The 18,049-nt window shown below is 37.0% G+C and overlaps 1 protein-coding gene across 5 annotated transcripts in view; it reads right to left on the reverse strand.

Annotated features, from left to right (window-relative positions):
• The window catches only part of FAM169A (family with sequence similarity 169 member A), a 63,007-nt gene that overhangs the window by 30,844 nt on the left and 14,114 nt on the right, over positions 1 to 18,049 (reverse strand). For 3 of the 5 annotated variants that reach the window (XM_019797470.2, XM_002917209.4, XM_019797469.2), the window contains exons 2-5: positions 12,129 to 12,263; positions 10,994 to 11,093; positions 10,616 to 10,701; positions 8,343 to 8,514 (exon numbers count right to left, since the gene is read on the reverse strand). In XM_019797470.2, the coding sequence (XP_019653029.1) occupies positions 8,343 to 8,514; positions 10,616 to 10,701; positions 10,994 to 11,093; positions 12,129 to 12,260 (490 nt within the window). In that variant the 5' untranslated portion in view covers positions 12,261 to 12,263. Of the gene's footprint in view, positions 1 to 8,342; positions 8,515 to 10,615; positions 10,702 to 10,993; positions 11,094 to 12,128; positions 12,264 to 16,027; positions 16,086 to 18,049 lie in introns of those variants that run through there. The other 2 variants (XM_034656362.1, XM_034656363.1) reach the window with 2 other exon arrangements.

Genomic DNA, 18,049 nt, shown 5'->3' on the forward strand with positions numbered 1-18,049 from the left:
CGGAATGCCGGGATCATGCCCTGAGCCGAAGGCAGACGCTTAACGACTGCGCTACCCAGGCGTCCCGAGTGGATGGCTTTCTGATGCACCATCATCCAAGAACTGTTTCAGTTACCTATTGTAGCGCAACAAACCATCCCAAAATGTATCGGCTGAAAACAAAAATTTTCATTATTTATCACAACTTTCATACGGTATCATATGGGGAACTGAAACAGCTAAAAGTCCAAACGGCTTCACTCCCACAAGATACAGTTTGTATCAGCTGCTGACTGTAAGCACAGCTGGGCTTGCCAGCTGGGAGCCTCAGTTCTCTTTAACGCAGCTGTTTGGGCTCCCTCACCGAATGGCAGTCTTGAAGTAGTCATATTTCTTACATGGCGAATTAGCTTCTAACGGTACCAAAATGCAAACTTCCAGGCCTTCTTAAGGTTTAGCACAGTGTCACTTGTGCTGCAGTCTACTGGTAAACCATGTCACAGGGCCAGCCCAGATTCAAGCAGACTACACAAGCACATACATACTGGAAACATGGTTCACTGGGGCCCATCAAAGTAACAGGAACTCAGGTTCCTTCTGTCTTGTGCCTTCTCCATTCACTAGGTCTTCAAAATCCACTGCATTCAGCAGACAGATGGAGAAAAAGAATGCATCTTAACCACTTGGATCCAACATCATACAGATCATTTTTCATTACTTTGGGAAGAACTAGTCACACAGCCCCACCTAGCTGTGAGAGTGAGTGGAAAATATAATCCCTGACTGGGCAGCTATTGGCCAATGACTACAATATAGGAGATTAAGCACAAATATTTGGTGAACAGTTGACAGCCTCAGCTAACTTTCCCCTTTCTCTTATCTCCCAGTAGATTAACATTTCCTTTTTAAATGTCAGGAAATCAATAAGCACATCTCTCAGCAGATAGGCTGTTTCCAGTAACTTATATTCTCACGCCAATATTCATGAATACACACTCACTTTATATGAGTTCTGACTGATCTCATCTACATTTCAAAATTACACTGACTTCTGAGGCACCTGGCTGGCTCAGTTGGTGAAGCTTGCAACTCTCGATCTTGGGGTTGTAAGTTCAAGCCCCAAGTTGGGTGTAGAGATTACTTAATTATAAAATCATTCATTCATACATACATACATATATACATACACACATACATACATACATACATTACACTGACTTTTGTCAAAATCCACACCTCCCCCGTGTGACCGAACTTATATTTCTAACTATGTATGTCTACTTACTGTCTCATAGGATCAATGAACTTTACACGTCAAAATTGAACTCAAGTATTACCAAATCCACTCCTCCTTCTATATTCCCAATCTTAACACCTTCCCACCTAGGCACCCAAGCCAAAACCCCCAAAAGTCACCAATGGTTCCTCTCCTTCCCTTTGGACATATAGACATTAGAGTCAGGACACTCTGTCCACCCAAAAATCTCCCTCAAATCTGTTTCCTACTCTATCCCTATTGCCACATTTCTACTGTTGGTCCTTCTTTCACCTGGACTACTAAAATAGCTCCCAATTAACTGACTTTCCTGATTTCAGAATACAGTTTCCTACCCAATCACCAAGTCCTACAAAAATTATCTCACTGGGGCACCTGGGTGGCTCAGTAGGTTAAGCATCTGCCTTTCGCTCAAGTCATGATCTCAGTGTCCTGGGACTGAGCCCCACAGTGGGCTCCCTGCTTAGTGGGGAGCCTACTTTTCCCTCTCCCTCTGCCACTCCCCCTGCTCACCCCTGCTCGTGCTCTCAAATAAATAAAATGTTTAAAAAATTATCTCACTAAAATATTTAATCATGTTACCTCTACATAAAATTCACTGATAGCTTCTCTGCCAGTAAAATTCCAAACTTCTTTATGGCATTTAAGACCCTTCACAAGAGGACCTCCATCTTCACCTCTTCCCACTCTACTCTCCCTATCCTTTAGTCCCACCAGCTTATCCAGATTGGCATCCTAAATACACCTTGAACTTTCATGATTCTGCCTTCTTTCATATATTTATATTACATTTATATGTTTACTAAGATTGTTCTATCCCTTCCCCCCTTCTCTGCCTACTGACATTCTCCTTACTTCAAAGCCACTTTTAAATAGCACTTTCTCAGTGACACCCACCTCTAGGCAAAACTTCCTGCTCCATTTTTCAAAGACTACTGTTGTTGATACCTCAAGTACAATACTTATCAAACTGAATTATGAGTAGTTATTTAATGACTCCAGTTTTCTGTTTTATCCACTAAATTTTTGGTGCTTTGAAGGCGCAGGAACCCAGGACCAGCCATCCTTGTGCCTACACTGACAATGCAATCAGCCCTACCTTCCCAGTAGAGAAGCTAATTGGAAAGCATGTAGCCCTTTAGGTGGCTAGAAATTCACCTGAAAACAAAGTAGCCACTTCATTTCCCAATGACACATTTCAGGTAGCCACACATTAGTTGGAACTTCCCCATGTCTTTGCTCATTCCTTTAAAAAGGATTATACCTAGACAGACTCAAGGCCCCACAATATAACCTCACTCTTCCAACACAAACTTCTACTATGTTTTGCCATTAGCAATACTACTAATCGTTATCATTTTATATCAGTTCTGATATTCCTTTAAAAAAATCTTAGAACAGAAGGGCTAGAGAGCTGAATTTCAGTGAACAGAACGTGAGTGATTTGCCCCCAAAAAGGAGGAAAGACCACAGAAACAGTTCTCAGTTAAAAAGTCTAAAAAATCATAAGGAAAGCTGACTAGCAAATGATGAGAGAGGGAAAAACACTTCCATTATGAATTACTTCAAATGAGAACTACAATAACCAAAAACATGTCCCTTAGTAGTCATCGTAAATCCCTCTGGTAGTGACTCAACAAAATAATTTACAGTATTTGTTGACTAGATTGTGCTACCTTCATATGGTTCTTTGATTGTGATTTCCCAAAATATGGGTCTTCGAAATGGATCAAGATGGTTCACAGTTGAAGCCAAATAATAATGGACATTTCCAAAACAGCAGCTAATGACAGCGTCCTCAATTTTGTTTTTTCTCTCAGCTCGTCTACCTTAAATGTGATATCTGATTTACACAAATTTACATCTTCTCTAGTTCTTGACATAAGGCAAAGAGTTACAAAATTTCCACTGAATAAACAAAGGGGTTTCTTGCTTTTCACAGGTACATTAGATATTTCTCATTAGCAATTTTGTAGTCAGAACAGCCCTTTTATCATCACAGATCCTGTGAGGACTTAAAAAATTCAGCTAGTTTTGTGGACACTGATTAGATTCCGGATATAGTTCCACTTTTAAAAATGTTCACTTTTTGTTTTTAATCAAAGTTTCAAAGTTTAATGTGTACACTGGTTAGAGCACAACAGTCCTATTAGACTGAAAAGAAAAAAAGCAGTCCTGTGACTGCCTCCATGATCCACACACAAACACTTTCTGCTCCCCAGAAACCACTACTTTGAAATTATTTAGCTAATCTTTCTGGTATTTACTTCCACATCTCTAAATAACTTCCTGCTTTTCTTGATTTTTTCCATTTTAGGCATCAGCAATGGCCTTCCCAGTACGGAAGATGAGAATTTAGCTCTTACATACATTTATCCACCCCACTCCCAATTCCACAGAACCACACTTCCTCAGTGTCCTAAGGGCACTGTTTCACTTCTACTATGCAGTTTTGATGTGAAGGAATCTAATTATTCTGATACTTGATCTCTTATGTAAATGCTTCTCTCATTCTCTAGAGACTTACAAAATCTTTTCTGTATCCCAAATTTCTGAAATTTCTTAATATTCTATCTCGGTATGAGTCTATTTTAATTCATTGTGATGGATGCTCAATGGGTCCTTTTAATGGGGAAATGCATGTTCTACAGTTCTAAGAAATTTTCTTGAATTACTTCTTTGGTAACTTCTTCCCCTCTAGTTTCTCTGTTCTCTCCTGAAACATCTATTATTCAGACCATTCCTGTAATTTTCTTACCTATTTTCCATCATTTGGGGTTTGTTTTTTGTTGCTGTTGCTCTCCTTTCTGATCCACTTCCTTAACTTTATCTTTCATACACTGAATTTTGAATTTCCAAGAGCTCTACACACATTCTTTTAATATATCTCGTCCTCATTTCATCAATGTAAGGACTACTCTTACTTTCCAAATACATTAAGAGTTGTTTTGTTTTTCATTGTCTCTTCCAAATTGTTTTTTAATTCTCTTTTGTTCTGATCTCCATATTTCACATCAGTGGTTTCCCCTATTTGTTCATAGTTATGAATAAGGCATTAAAAAGCTGATTAGGTGTTCTGTGTGCATGGTGGTGACTGCTGACAATGAACTTCACAGAAGGATGATCTGACTGGGACATTTTCTCGATGAATCACTTATATTGGTATTTATGGAATTTTTTTCTCTTGGCCAATTCAAACTCCTCAAAGGAAACATTTTTGCTCATGTTGTAACCTTTAAATAATTTTGAAATTCATGTATTCATACATCTTTGGTAACATCTGAAGATTTCCTCTTAAGTGTCAATAACTGTAAGGATGGAATTTCTAGCATATTATCGATATTTACTTTTGAGAAACTATTATACAAATTTCACATTCATAGAAAAGTAGCAAAAAATATACAGAGTCCCATATACCCTTCATCCAGCTTCCCTAATGTTAGCATCTTACACAACCAAAGTACTATTATCAAATCCAGGAAGCGAATATTGACGAAATACTACTGACTAGAGACCTTATTCAAAATTCACCAGTTTTGCCACTAACACCTTTTTTCTGTTTCAGAATCCAATCCAGGATTCTATACTCGATTTAGTTTAATATCTCTTTAGTTCTGGTCTTTGATAATTATTCCACCTTTGTCTTTCATCATTTTAACACTTTTAGAAATCACTGATCAGCTATTTTGTAGATAACCTTCAGTTTGGCTTTGTCTAACATCCTCTCATTATAAAATTAAGGTTATGGGTTTTGGGCAAAAATACCAGAAATGATGTTATGCCCTTCTCAGTACATCATAGATCAGGAATCCATGATACTGATGGGTCTTACTCCTGGTGATACTAACCATGATCTACTAGTTAACATGGTGTCTGCCATGACGCTCTATGTAAATTTACTGTTTTTCCCTTTTCAATTAACAAACAATATTAAAGGTAAACAAAAATTATTTTATCACTCTTCTAAATGTATCAAATGAACCCTAAAAGCTGTTATTAATTTGGTAAACCTCATCATCCACTGAATAAACTATTCCTTTACTATCGAACTAACCTATCCTTAACACTCAAAAGTTTTATAATGTTCTTTTTTCTTGAACTTCTATTTCTATTGTATTTATTCTACAGAATGTTACCCTAATGTAATATATTTTTATACTTGGATTACATATTTATTATCCAACTGTTCTTCACTGTAAAAATATACCTGTACATAAATATAAATTTTTAAAATTTCTTGTGACCATGAGATTCTAATTATCAATCCAAAAGAAATTTTGAGTTATCATTATCATCAGTATTACTACATGATGGATCAAAACACAAGTGTATTATACATTTGGAAAACTCATTATTAGGCAAAAAATAAAATTTTACTGAAAATACATCTATGAAATAAATGGAGCTTACCTTTTTTTTTTTTTGGTTTATGAATCCATGAATGAATATTACTTAATACCAGAAGGAGACAAGGTTCAGCATTAATCCTATTCCTATTTTTTTTATAGGTAAAAGTGCTTAATAACCATAGAAAGGACCAGAAAACCTTTTGTTATAAAGACATTATTCAATTCTGTGAGCTCCCTTAGAGTTATATGCCAGATTTCACACAACAATCTACTGCAAAGAATTATTTTTAATAATCTGACATCTACCTAACCCAAAAAACATACGAACAAGCTCTAAGTCCACCACAGTGATCTACTTCAGGCTAAAAAGAACTTATGTAGTTTCTTAAATTTCACTGTAGTGTAATAGGATTGGACTTCATAAACAGTCTCCTTTTATATACCAAAACTATTTTCACATCCCAATAAACATCCCAATATAATGATTTGCTATTTAATTTAAAAATCATAAATAGTTAAGTGACACCATAAGGTTGTCATTCAACTACAAATTTAAGAAGGATTTAATCTTCTTGCTACTGGTACACTTTTTTTTCCCCCAGATAAATATATACTTCTATCACAAAATGTTTTAGTATTTGGACAGTTTTTTCAAAATACTGTACATTTGGGTTTCCTTTAATGCTTCCAGACTGAATTAAATGATTATTAATTCAAAGGCTAGTATAAGCACACCTAATTCCACTGTTGCCTGGTAGATGACAGCCAGAGCTTAAAGTGGGGAAAAGAACTATAATAAATAGTAAGGAGGTAATGCAATTAGTAAAGAAGTATGGAAGGTGCTAAAAGTGGTAGACAAGTAGCCCTTGAAAGCTCAAGGATAAAAAATGTTGTTAAATACCACAACAAGCAACAAGAGAAGGAGCCCCAAAAGCACATGAAAGAGAAGCACACTCTTGGAATCAAGTACTGATTAGAAATACTGAAAGAGGAATGTTATGCCCTTTAACTGTGTGCCTTCAAGCTCTAAATAAGTATAGACTACTACATGCTCCAAATGTCTATGAGCTAGTTTAAGGTAAGAACTCCCCTGGAGGGGCGCCTGGGTGGCTCAGTCGCTTCGGCTCAGGGCGTGATCCCACATCAGGCTCCTCCACTGGAAGCCTGCTTCTTCCTCTCCCACTCCCCCTGCTTGTGTTCCCTCTCTCGCTGGCTGTCTCTATCTCTGTCAAATGAATAAATAAAATCTTGGGGAAAAAAAAAAAAGAACTCCCCTGGAGCCAGTATGAGAAGAAAAAAAAAAAATCTCCAATTGCCATAGGAATTACCTTGTATAAAATAAAGCATAAAGCAATTAAAACATATCTCAACCCCAAAGTTATTAAAACATTAAAAAAAACTGATGCTATGCTTCCATTTAACCAACATTATTATTCTGCCCCTGTATAATGATACCTTTCTGAAGTTACATAAATTATTGGTTCTATTTCAAATTTATACAAGAATAAAACAGCATATTGAAGGACAACCAAAGTATTTACTGAAACAGCAAAGCAGCTGTTTCACCTGGGTGGCTCACTTGGTTGAGAATCTGGCTCTTGATTTCGGCTGAGGTCATGATCTCAGGGTTGTGAGATCGAGCCCCAAGTCGAACTCTGTATTCACTGGGGAGTCTGCTTGAGATTCTCTCTCTCCCTCTTTCCCTCCCCCGATGTGTGCACGCTCTCTCCCTCTACACTAAATAAATAAATCTTTAAAAAAATAAAACAGCAAACCAGTTTAAACGATATAGATCATAGTTTTTTATTCTTGAGAAAAAGTGACCTTCTTCTCACTGACTACATGCACTAAATCTTAAGTGTGTACTAATTATGTGATTAAGGGATCAGTCACAACTGTTCTGCAAACCAACAGTGAATTTGGTGTGATCTTTAAACTTGATCTGACCAAAAGGGCTAAATTTGGAAGGTGTGAAATGTGAGAAAGCCTGAAAATAATTTGAGTGTTCTCTATGAAAGGTCTTTTGGTCAAGGTACAGAAAAGGCCAACTTTGTTACATGGTGATTATAAGGTATAGGGTGTATGTGCGTACATGGATCAAGCAGGTTAGATCTTTCTGGCTCCAGTACCTCTAGGGAGTCGAAATGACAGGAAAATAGGTCAAGCAGGATGAAGCTCCATCCATGTTTTAGGAATAGGGTATAGTTGGGTCTTAGGATCAACAATCTAAACTTTAGAAGATTAACAATTTCAAAGCTATCTGAATTCTCTAAATATGCTTTGTTTTTCATGGTATTCGGCAAAGCTGCCTTTAATAAATCAGGCTGAATCAGCTGTGTGAGGCGGACAGAGGCTATGCATTTGGTCCACAGGTAGATAGCAGTTTTAAAAGGAGCCCACAATAGTGATAGCAGCAGGAATCAAACACCTGCTTTAAATAAAGGGAAGGACGCAGAAGAGAGTCAAGACAGCCAAATAAGAGGCTCAACGCGCAACTCTCCTTGCACATACATGGAGAAATCTAACCCTGTCAAACGTTTATTTTTGTTTTGTTTTTCAAGACTTTCCTAACACTTCTCATTCACACAGAAAGATAGAGTCAAAGTACTCCCAAGAAATACTAGGTGAAATCCCCTCAATTTAAACTCTAAAGAGTCATTTAAAAGGATATTGATATAGTTGGGGTCTAAAAAGGAGGTTTCCATAAGATACAGTTTAAGTAACTTTTAAAGACTCACCTGTAGGCTTAACTGAATAAAACCCAATGGCTTCTCCTTTCTTCCACAGAATCTTAGCATAATCAGTACTGCTATGACACAGGAATGGTATCTCATTTCTCTCCATTTCCTGTTTTCTATAAATAATTCGATTCAGAACATACAGAACCACTCTCTCCCCAAGAGTTCTCACCTGGAAAGAGAGTCAGACACCAGGCACAACAGTTATGATATGCACCCATTCAGAGATGCTAGCTACCTTGCTCCCTGCTTCCACACCTCACACTAACATTCAAAGCACTTCGAATACATTCACAATGATTTCTTAAACCTTTCATCACACTGATGAGACCCATCATTCATACCAGTAAGAATCCATTTCTACAAACACGTATTATGCATGGAATACTGCCTCTCAGCAAAATTCTGAAACAGGTAAAACAAGTTTCTAATGTACCAGTCCCCAACAGCTCTTCCTTAGTGTTCAAGTGTTTTCTTTTTTCTTCCAGTTGCCCAGATCCAGGGTCTCCCCACCTAATTGCTGCCCCACCACCTCTACTGCTTCAACTCTTTTTCACACCATTTTAGCCTCAACAGTAAATTAAAAAAGGAAAAAAGAAGAGAGAAAAAAAAGGTTCATGTTATTCTTTGTGACTTTAAGAACAATTATCTTATTTGATGAGCAAGGCCATAATTATGCTCTTGGGAAAGGAATCTGTCTCATCTTTCCAGGTAAAATGTTCATTTAACAGTCATGTCTTGGTTGTCTAACTATAAGGAATAGCCACCTCGCCCCACACACATACCCACAGACCCTTCTGCCAGATCAGATGAGTGATAACAGTGGCACAGACAAATCTGATAAAAAACAAACTTGGGGCAATCACAGAATGGAAGCAGAGCCTCACTTCCTACATGCAAGGCCACAGGGACCTCCTCACCAACTTTCTGACATCACACAATGGGGTTTTCCCCTCACAGGCATCTTTCACCACTAAAAACAAGAGTTCTATCCATAAAGACTATTTCTCCTCAAGCCTCCTTAAAGCACAAGAGTGCCCTCTAATTAGGTGAGTGAAGAAAAAAAGCATTAACTATACACACACTACTCTCAAAAAAAAAAAGAAGCCTTAAACATACTACACACTAGGGGATGTCAGATACCAAACAACACAGGAAATGATAAAGCTCGCTAGCTTTTAAGGCAACCCATTCCTTCCCTGAACAGCTCTGACCAGTATAAAATTCTTCTTCATACTGAGCTGACCACAGCCAAAGACCAGACTCTGATACCCTGGAGCCACACGGCCTAAATATATTTGAAGAAAGCCATGACATTCCCCTAAATTTCATACCACAGGAACAAGGGATCAAGCGAAGGAAAAGACTGAGCTAATGCAATTCTGGGTACTCTGGCCATTCTAGTCCTCTCCCTTCAAAGTGCTCCAGATCCTTAACATCTCTCCATCGGGGGAGAGGTGGGACTTGCAGATATTACAGAACTAAACACTGAAGATGTTGCTAAGACAGTGGGGCTTTGCTATATAAGCTTAAGGGTTTTTATTAGCTTTTTTCCTTATCTTGGTTTTACTTCTAATTACCTAAAGCCAATTGTTTTTGTACGTGTTCTTTTAGCTTGTTCTTCATGGTGTACATGTGCAGTTAGTGTTTTGAACCCATGGGTACTACTTTTCATCATGTTAGACCCTGCTCTTTGTTTCTTCTGCCTTTCACAGACTGGTTCTCCCATTCAGCACTGTGGCAGGAAGAAATGATCAGCATGCCATCTGTGTCTTCCTCTAAGTAAACGGTAAAATGATGACTGGGACATGAAAAAGGACAAAGTTTGGCAGTATGCTCCCAAGGATCTCCATTCTAGTCCACTGATTAGAACACTTGAATAGACCACCTGAAATGGCCCTACCGAGAGGCAAGTTTCCTGGTCAGTCTCTCCTAGAGACAGAGAACCTAGGCAAACACCCAGAACTAGCTTTCTCTCTACCCTGTAAGAAAGTCAGAAGCTAATATAGTTACAGGTCACTACAGTTCAAGTAACCCATAGGTATTCACTCTTCTTCACCCAATTCTCAGATAATTTTAGAACCACGTAATATTGAGGAAGCCCAACCAGACTACCAGTTTCAGCATAACAATTAAGTCTAAGGGTTTAAATACAACCTGGTTATACTAAAACGGAGAAGTGCTCAATAATCTCAACAATTATCAATGTTTATAGGAAACATATTGTGAAATGACCTCAGAGGAAACACTTTTAAATTATAGCATCTTGTTACCTGCTTAAGCCCTTCTCTAGAAGGGATAGATGTTTTCACAATATCATCGATAGCCCACCACTGATCAGCAAGGTAAAGTGCCACAGCTAAAACAGAATAAATGATTATTAACATTTAAGCCTTACAGTATGCAATATTACTATTTGAAAAAGTTTATACAGGCAATCTTAAATATACCCACATACTACAACGTGGCCCCATTTATACCATTTTTATTTTATTTCACTCATTGAACATTTAATTACAAGCAAGGGAAAATTATTTTCTGAAATTTAGTTTGAAACAATTTTTAAAATTCCATCATGTAGATACTTTTTAATAATTCTAATTGTTTGGAGAAAAATTCCTCAATTTATAAAGATTAAGCAAAAAAGAGACCTGTGAGTGAGTCCTCAGGCGCAAAAAGAGCAAGAATTTTCTCGGTCTGATCACCACCATAAAGAGGTACAAAGCCTACATTTGACAGGCTAATAGGAATCTGAAATGATAAGTGATTAAAGATTAGTGAAGTCTGTTAAGAAAATACAGGGCAAAACACAATGCTTCTATCAAAATATTAAACTTTCTCTACATTAATGCTAATTACATAACTTAACTTCATAGAAGATAGTTCTAGTCTCAGAAAAGTAAGTCAGACTTCCCTTTTGCAGCAATTTTACTCTCTTGGGGAAAAAAATTAAAGTTTATTTCAATAAATATTACTACTGTGCTCTAGCCACACATCTGAATAAAAACAAGGCATGATATGGTACATAAACTCATTAAAAAACAACTATAGTTTATCATCTGTTATTTAGACAACTTCAGGGGGGAAAATTCCATTTTATAGTAAAAGACATAAGACAGGGACATTTGTTTTTCCACTGAGATACAAATGATACTTTAAGATTTTTCCACCTTCATTAATCTGACCATAATTCCCCACTTACAGATATCATAACTCAGATAATTATAAATATTGGTGCGTTAGAAGAATAAATTATAAAATCCTGGTGCTTTAGAAGAAGAGACTTTTAAGAAGCCTTTAAACATCATTTTCTAGAAAAAAACTCTAAGGCCTAGAGAGGCTAGAGAACTGGCCTACTACCTAGTTCACAGTGGAATGCTAATGATCTTTCCATCACAATATATCACACTTACTAATTAGGAAGTTTGACAGAAAGGGAAGATTTATGACACAAAAATGTGTATTTAGTGTTTTGTTGATTTTTTATTAAAAAATTTCTAAAATCACAAATTCCAAATCTCAAGTAAATTTAATTTAGTTAGCAACTTATATGTCATTTTAAAGGCAAAATACAAATATTAAGCAATAACCTATAGTGTCTTTTTAAAACTTGATCATGCTGCTGTACTAACCAATCAATATTTATCCATTTCAGTGAACAGTCTTCTGATGCAAATTTCAAAAGTGATTAGTTAACATTTTTAAATGATAAAAAGTAAGAAGATACTGATTTCATGTGTAAACCCAACTGAAAAGGTTGACAAAAATCACCTTCCCACACCTTACCGTAATATTGAGAAGAGAAAAACGTTCAGGGTTTTCAGGATCCCCACACCTTAGATCTGACATATAATCTTCAGCAGAATTTTCCAATTCCTCATGACTGCAATTATCCAGCATATCCACGGGGAATGCCATCCTCTACAACACAATACGGGGCAAATGTTTCAGCATATGAAATGTTATCTTCCTTTACTCAGACAAAAAAACTTAACATTGCACTTTAAGGAAACTTCACTTTCAGTATACTAAGACAGACAATTTGAGCCTGCTGACTGAAAATGTACATCAAGAAGAAAACTTTGTGGGGCGCCTGGGTGGCTCAGATGGTTGAATGTCTGCCTTGGCTCTGGTGATGATCCCAGGGTCTTGGGATTGAGCCCCTCGCTGGGCTCCCTGCTCAGTGAGGAGTCTGCTTCTCCCTCTCCATCTGCCTCTCTCCCTGCTCATGCTCTCTCCTTCTCACTCTGTTTCTTAAATAAATAAATAAATAAATAAATAAATAAATAAATAAAATCTTCAAAAATAACAAAATTTTGAAACATTTGTGTTAAAAACAAGCAATGAAATAGAAAATAATGGGTAATTCCTTAAATGATAAAAATATACAGGCATAGGATGTACATATTTGCATATAAATACACATACACATAAATATATCCCTCTATACCTTCTACACAACGCATAAGCCACTGTAAAAGGACAGATACATGGGAATTTCCGGTAACAAAAGTGTTCTACAACCCTATAATTTTACTTTAAAAAATCACTGGATTGTACAGTTACAATAGGTAACTATTATGGTGTGTAAATTACATCTCATATATATGTGTGTGTGTTTTTTAAGGCCAGCACCTTAGTGGGGACACACTAAAGACTTTCCTGCTATAGCCAAGAAAATAAGCACTACTACTATATAAAATTATATAGATATTTGTCAATGCAATTAGACAAGAGAAAGCAATTAGAGGCTTAACAACTCAGGATGGGTGTAAGGGTTACAGGAAGACACTATCTCTACTTCAATTTGCAAATAATATATTTAATTGAAAAATCCCAAAGAATCAATGGAAAAATTATTCCAAACATTAAGAAATTTTAGTTGAATAGCAGTATATAAAATTAAACACATACATCAAGCCTTCATATATACAATACCCACCAGAAGAAAGAATGAATGAAAGTAATGAATGGAAAAAATGAGTAAAAACAGATCCCATTTACAATAGCAAAAATTATAACAGGCTTAAATTTAATAACAATAAACAACAGGAAACCTATATAAGTCAAAAGCATCACTGAAAGAAGCAAAGTGAACAAAGAGGAAGGAAAAACCATGTTCCTGGATGGCAGGGAACAAGTTCCTGGAAAGGACAATTCAATATCAAAAAGATACCAGTTCTCCCTAAAATAATCTATTAATTTAATGCAATCCCAATGAAAATACCATTAGGGGTTTTTTTTCCCTGAAGCAAAACAAGTTAATTATAAAGTTAATTTCAAAGAATAAGTAAGCAAGAATAGCTAGAAAAATCCTCAAAGGGCAGAGCAATGACTGGAGAAAGGTATGAGCCCTGTCAGATACTAAAACATATTCTAAAACTTCGAGGGACTCACGGCTGACTCAGTCGGCAGAGCATGTAACTCTTGATCTTGAGGTTTTGAGTACCAGCCTCAGGCTGGCCACAGAGCCTACCTAAAAATAAATAATATTTAAAAGGGGGGTGCCTGGCTGGCTTAGTCAGTGGAGCATGCAACTCTTGATCTCAGGGTTGCAAGTTTGATCCCCACCTTGGGTGCAGAGATTACTTAAAAAACTAAAAAAAAACTAAAAAAAAATATTATAAATTTCTATAATTAAAACAATGTGGTAACAGGCATATGAATAGACAAACCAATGTAATAAGATATAGAAATACACCCTAATACCTATGAAAACAGAGTATAGGATAAGGAGAGTTCTCTCATTCAGAAGGGAGGAAAAAGACCTTTTTAATAAGGTAGTATTGTTTCACTGGTCTTACAATATGTTTAAATCAGACAATTTTGCCCATCTTTGAAATCTTATATCTGCAATTATATCTGAAATCATACAGCAGGCTCTCTATTGTGTCAACTCTTTTCCCTCAACATTATTTCTGTGAGAAACATCAGCAATGTTGGTTGTTTCAGTTAATTTGTCCCTTTTTATTGCTATGTAGTATTCCATCATATCCAAATACACTTTATTTACCCATTCCACTACTGATGGGCAGGTGGGCTGCTAGCAGTGTTTGGGCATGAGTATTTGGTAGATATACGTGCACTCATTTGTGTTAGGTATGTTACACACACACTAACCAGTCTCACTAAAAGCAGAATGGGAAGACATGCCTCCGCATGTGGTATGTCAAGAACACTAGACCCAAATCTACCCAAACCACCAGACAAATGTGAAATGAAGCCTTAAGTATGCAGCCAGCCAAATTCAGAACTCAGTTTCTACAATAAATATACAGCATGGAGCTCTACAAAAGAGTGGACACTAATATAAATTAAAAGAAACTTAAGAGACATATCACATGCATTGTGGAGAGGATCCTGATTTGTGTACTCCTCAAAATGTTCACAATAAAAAGTTAAATAAAAACTTGCAATCTACGTCAAATACTGAGTTACTAGTTCTTAAAGAAATATACATAAAGCAATATAGATTACTTTGTTTTAAAAAGTTCCCTATTTTGGAACGCCCGGGTGGCTCAGTTGGTTAAGCATCTGCCTTCAGCTCAGGTCATGATCCCAGGGACCTGGGATTGAGTTCTGCATTGGGCTCTCTGCTCAGTGGGGAGCCTGCTTCTCCCTCTGCCTGCCGCTCTCCCTGCTTGTGTGCACTCTTGCATGCGCTCTCTCTCTCAGATAGATAGATAGATAGATAAAATCTTTAAAACTAAGATAAAATAAAAGTTCCCTATTTTGGGGATGCCTGGGTGGCTCAGTCAGTTAATTGTCTGACTCGATTTCAGCTCGGATCTTGATCTTAGGGTCGTGAGTTCAAGACCCACACTGGGCTCCCCTTGGGCTTGGAGCCTGGTTAAAAAGAAATAAATAAATAAAATAAAAGTTCCCTATTTAGTATTTACCCAAAATAAAAACTACTGAGCCAAACTGCTATATCTGTCAATAACCTTTTCAGTTTGATAAAGTAAAATTTAAAAAGGGAAAGAAGGGCAGAAGAAAATCAACTGAGAAAAGTTACTGTTCTCTGAAGTGACCTTCAAATCCAATTTTATCACAACAAAAGTATTAGCAGACAAGGAATTGAATATCTAATGGAAACAGGATATAAAGATATAAAAGAACATACACAGCAACAGTTATATATAGTTAAATACATTTTTCTGAATTTTGAAGATTTGATGATAATAAGAACTTTTTTTTTTTTAACCATAATCTGAAATCTTGGTCCTAAGGATTTTAAAACTTGGTGTATATATGATTGGGAACCTAATTTTATTTAAATAATGTTGTATACACATTTTTTAAAATCAAACTTATTTTTAATTTTTAAAATCAAACCTAGAGGGACACCTGGATTGCTCAGTTGGGTATCTGACTTCAGCTCAGGTCATGATCTCAGGGGCCTGGGATCAGGTCCCACATTGGGCTCCACACTCAGCGGGGAGTCTGCTTCTCTCTCTCCCTTCACCCCTCCCCTTGCTTGTATGCACTCTCTCAAAAAATAATTAAAATAAAGCCTAGAAATAGAACAAATTCAGCCCATCTGTTAGTAAATGTCTAAATAAAAACAGAAAGGAAGAAAAATTTGTGAAACTACTGATGAAAGCAATACCACAAGATTTCTAGCCAATTTATAAAGAGGAAAAAAAAAATCTTTACGTTTCAAGGGAGATCAACCGAGAGCTTACGTAATTAAGATGTTAGAGTGAGGGGGCGCCTGGGTGGCACAGTGGTTAAGCGTCTGCCTTCAGCTCAGGGCGTGATCCTGGCGTTATGGGATCGAGCCCCNAAAAGGCACAATGAAATAAAATAGTTGCTCTACTGTGAAAGAAGCTTATTTGTTAGTTTGGGCAAATCTTTTTATCTCTATCAAAGTCAGTATATAAGAGCAAACTAAGAAAATACAACATTACATTCTACAGATATATCTAACTATTCTAATGAAGATTAAGATTTTAGGTGAAACCAGGGGTGCCTGGGCGGCTCAGTTGGTTGAGTGTCCAACTCTTGATTTCAGCTCAGGTCATGATCTCTGGGTCCTGGGATCGCGCCCTGCATGGGGCTCTGCACTCAGTGAGGAGTCTGCTTCACGGTTCTCTTTCTCTCTCTGTCCCTCCCCTCTGCTCGCTCCTGCTCTCTAAAATAAATGAATAAATCTTTAAAAAAAAATTTAGGTGAAACTAAAAACACAAAACAAATGGTCAGTAATGGATGAAAGATGCATAATTAGGACACTAGTTAAGGGAATGTATTGTTTTTACTCTCTTATAGACAAGATCCCAGCTTTTATCCAAGTAAAACATTGAGACATTTAACATACCATACCACTGACTAGATGAAGCTCAAGAAAGATTACCATTACACCATTTCCCTTAAACCAACTCAAAAGACTCTCTTGAAAATTAGCTACCAGAACAAGCTATGAATGAAATACATTTAAAAATTTCATTTGCTGGGGTTGCTCTGGGCTCAGTCAGTTAAGTATCCAACTCTTGATCTCAGCTCAGGTCTTGATCTCAGGGTTGTGAGTTCATGGCCCACGTTGGACTCCACACTGGGCATGGAGCCTACTTTAAAAAAAATTTGTTTTTTTTGTCATTTGCTGGGGCACCTGGCTGGCTCAGTAGGTGGAGCATGTGACTCTTGATCTTGAGGTTGTGAGTCTGAGCCCCACCTTGGCTGAAGAGAGAACTTAAAAATCTTTTCTTTTTTTTTAAGATTTTATTTATTCATTTGAGAAAGAGACCGTGAGCAGGGAAGGAGCAGAGGGAGAGGGACAAGCAGACTCAGAGCCTAATGCCAGGCAATCCCACTACCCTGAGATCATGACCTGGGCCAAAATCAAGAGCTGGACACCCAACTGACTGAGCCACCCAGGTGCCCCTAAAAATCTTTTAAAAAAATTTTTTTTAAATAATAAAAATTTCATTTGCTATCAGTAATCATAATCTAAAGGATGAAACATAAGTTAATGTTTGAAGCCTGCTGTCAAAAACTTGGCCTACAAAAGCACAGTTGACTATAACCATACAAAAATAATACAGCATTCTAGATAAAGAATACAAAATGGACATGGAAGGAAAAAGAATCTTGACTGAACAGCAAGTTTTCTTTCATCTATTGTTACTATGATAATTACAGTTCTTAAAAGATTTTAATTGCTAACGTCATGTCTTAGTGCATTTTTTTGGTTTCATTATTGGAAGACAATTCTAATAAACAGGTAAAGCACGTGATCTGAATAAAGAACCAATGGCACAGCCCAGAATAAGACAATTTTAAGGCAGTAAACAGTCTTAGAGGTCTGGGCTTCTTATCTAATACGCTTCAGGGAAGTGTCATGCATGTGTGGACCCACCCACTAGTTTACAGCAGAGTGAGCCAGAAACAGGAGTTGGTCTCCCTAAGCCATTGATCTGTCTGTCCTCTATCCTAGTGCTCTCCAACCTTCAATAATTTGCATACCACCATGAACATTTCTCCCAGGGCGTTAAATGCCTGTATCGCTATTTAACTAATGTATTTCTCAAGTCATTTCTTAATTTTTTTTTTTATTAAGTAAGCTCTACACCCAAGTAAACTCACAACTCCAAGATCAAGGGTCAAATGCTCTACCAAGTGAACCAGTCAAGTGCCCCTCAATTCGCTTCTTTAAAAATACACACACACCTCTCTCCATCTTTCCTTCCCTCCTCTTTTTTAATGTGGTA

This window comes from Ailuropoda melanoleuca, chromosome 3 (assembly GCF_002007445.2).
Source record: "Ailuropoda melanoleuca isolate Jingjing chromosome 3, ASM200744v2, whole genome shotgun sequence".
NCBI lineage: Eukaryota > Metazoa > Chordata > Mammalia > Carnivora > Ursidae > Ailuropoda > Ailuropoda melanoleuca.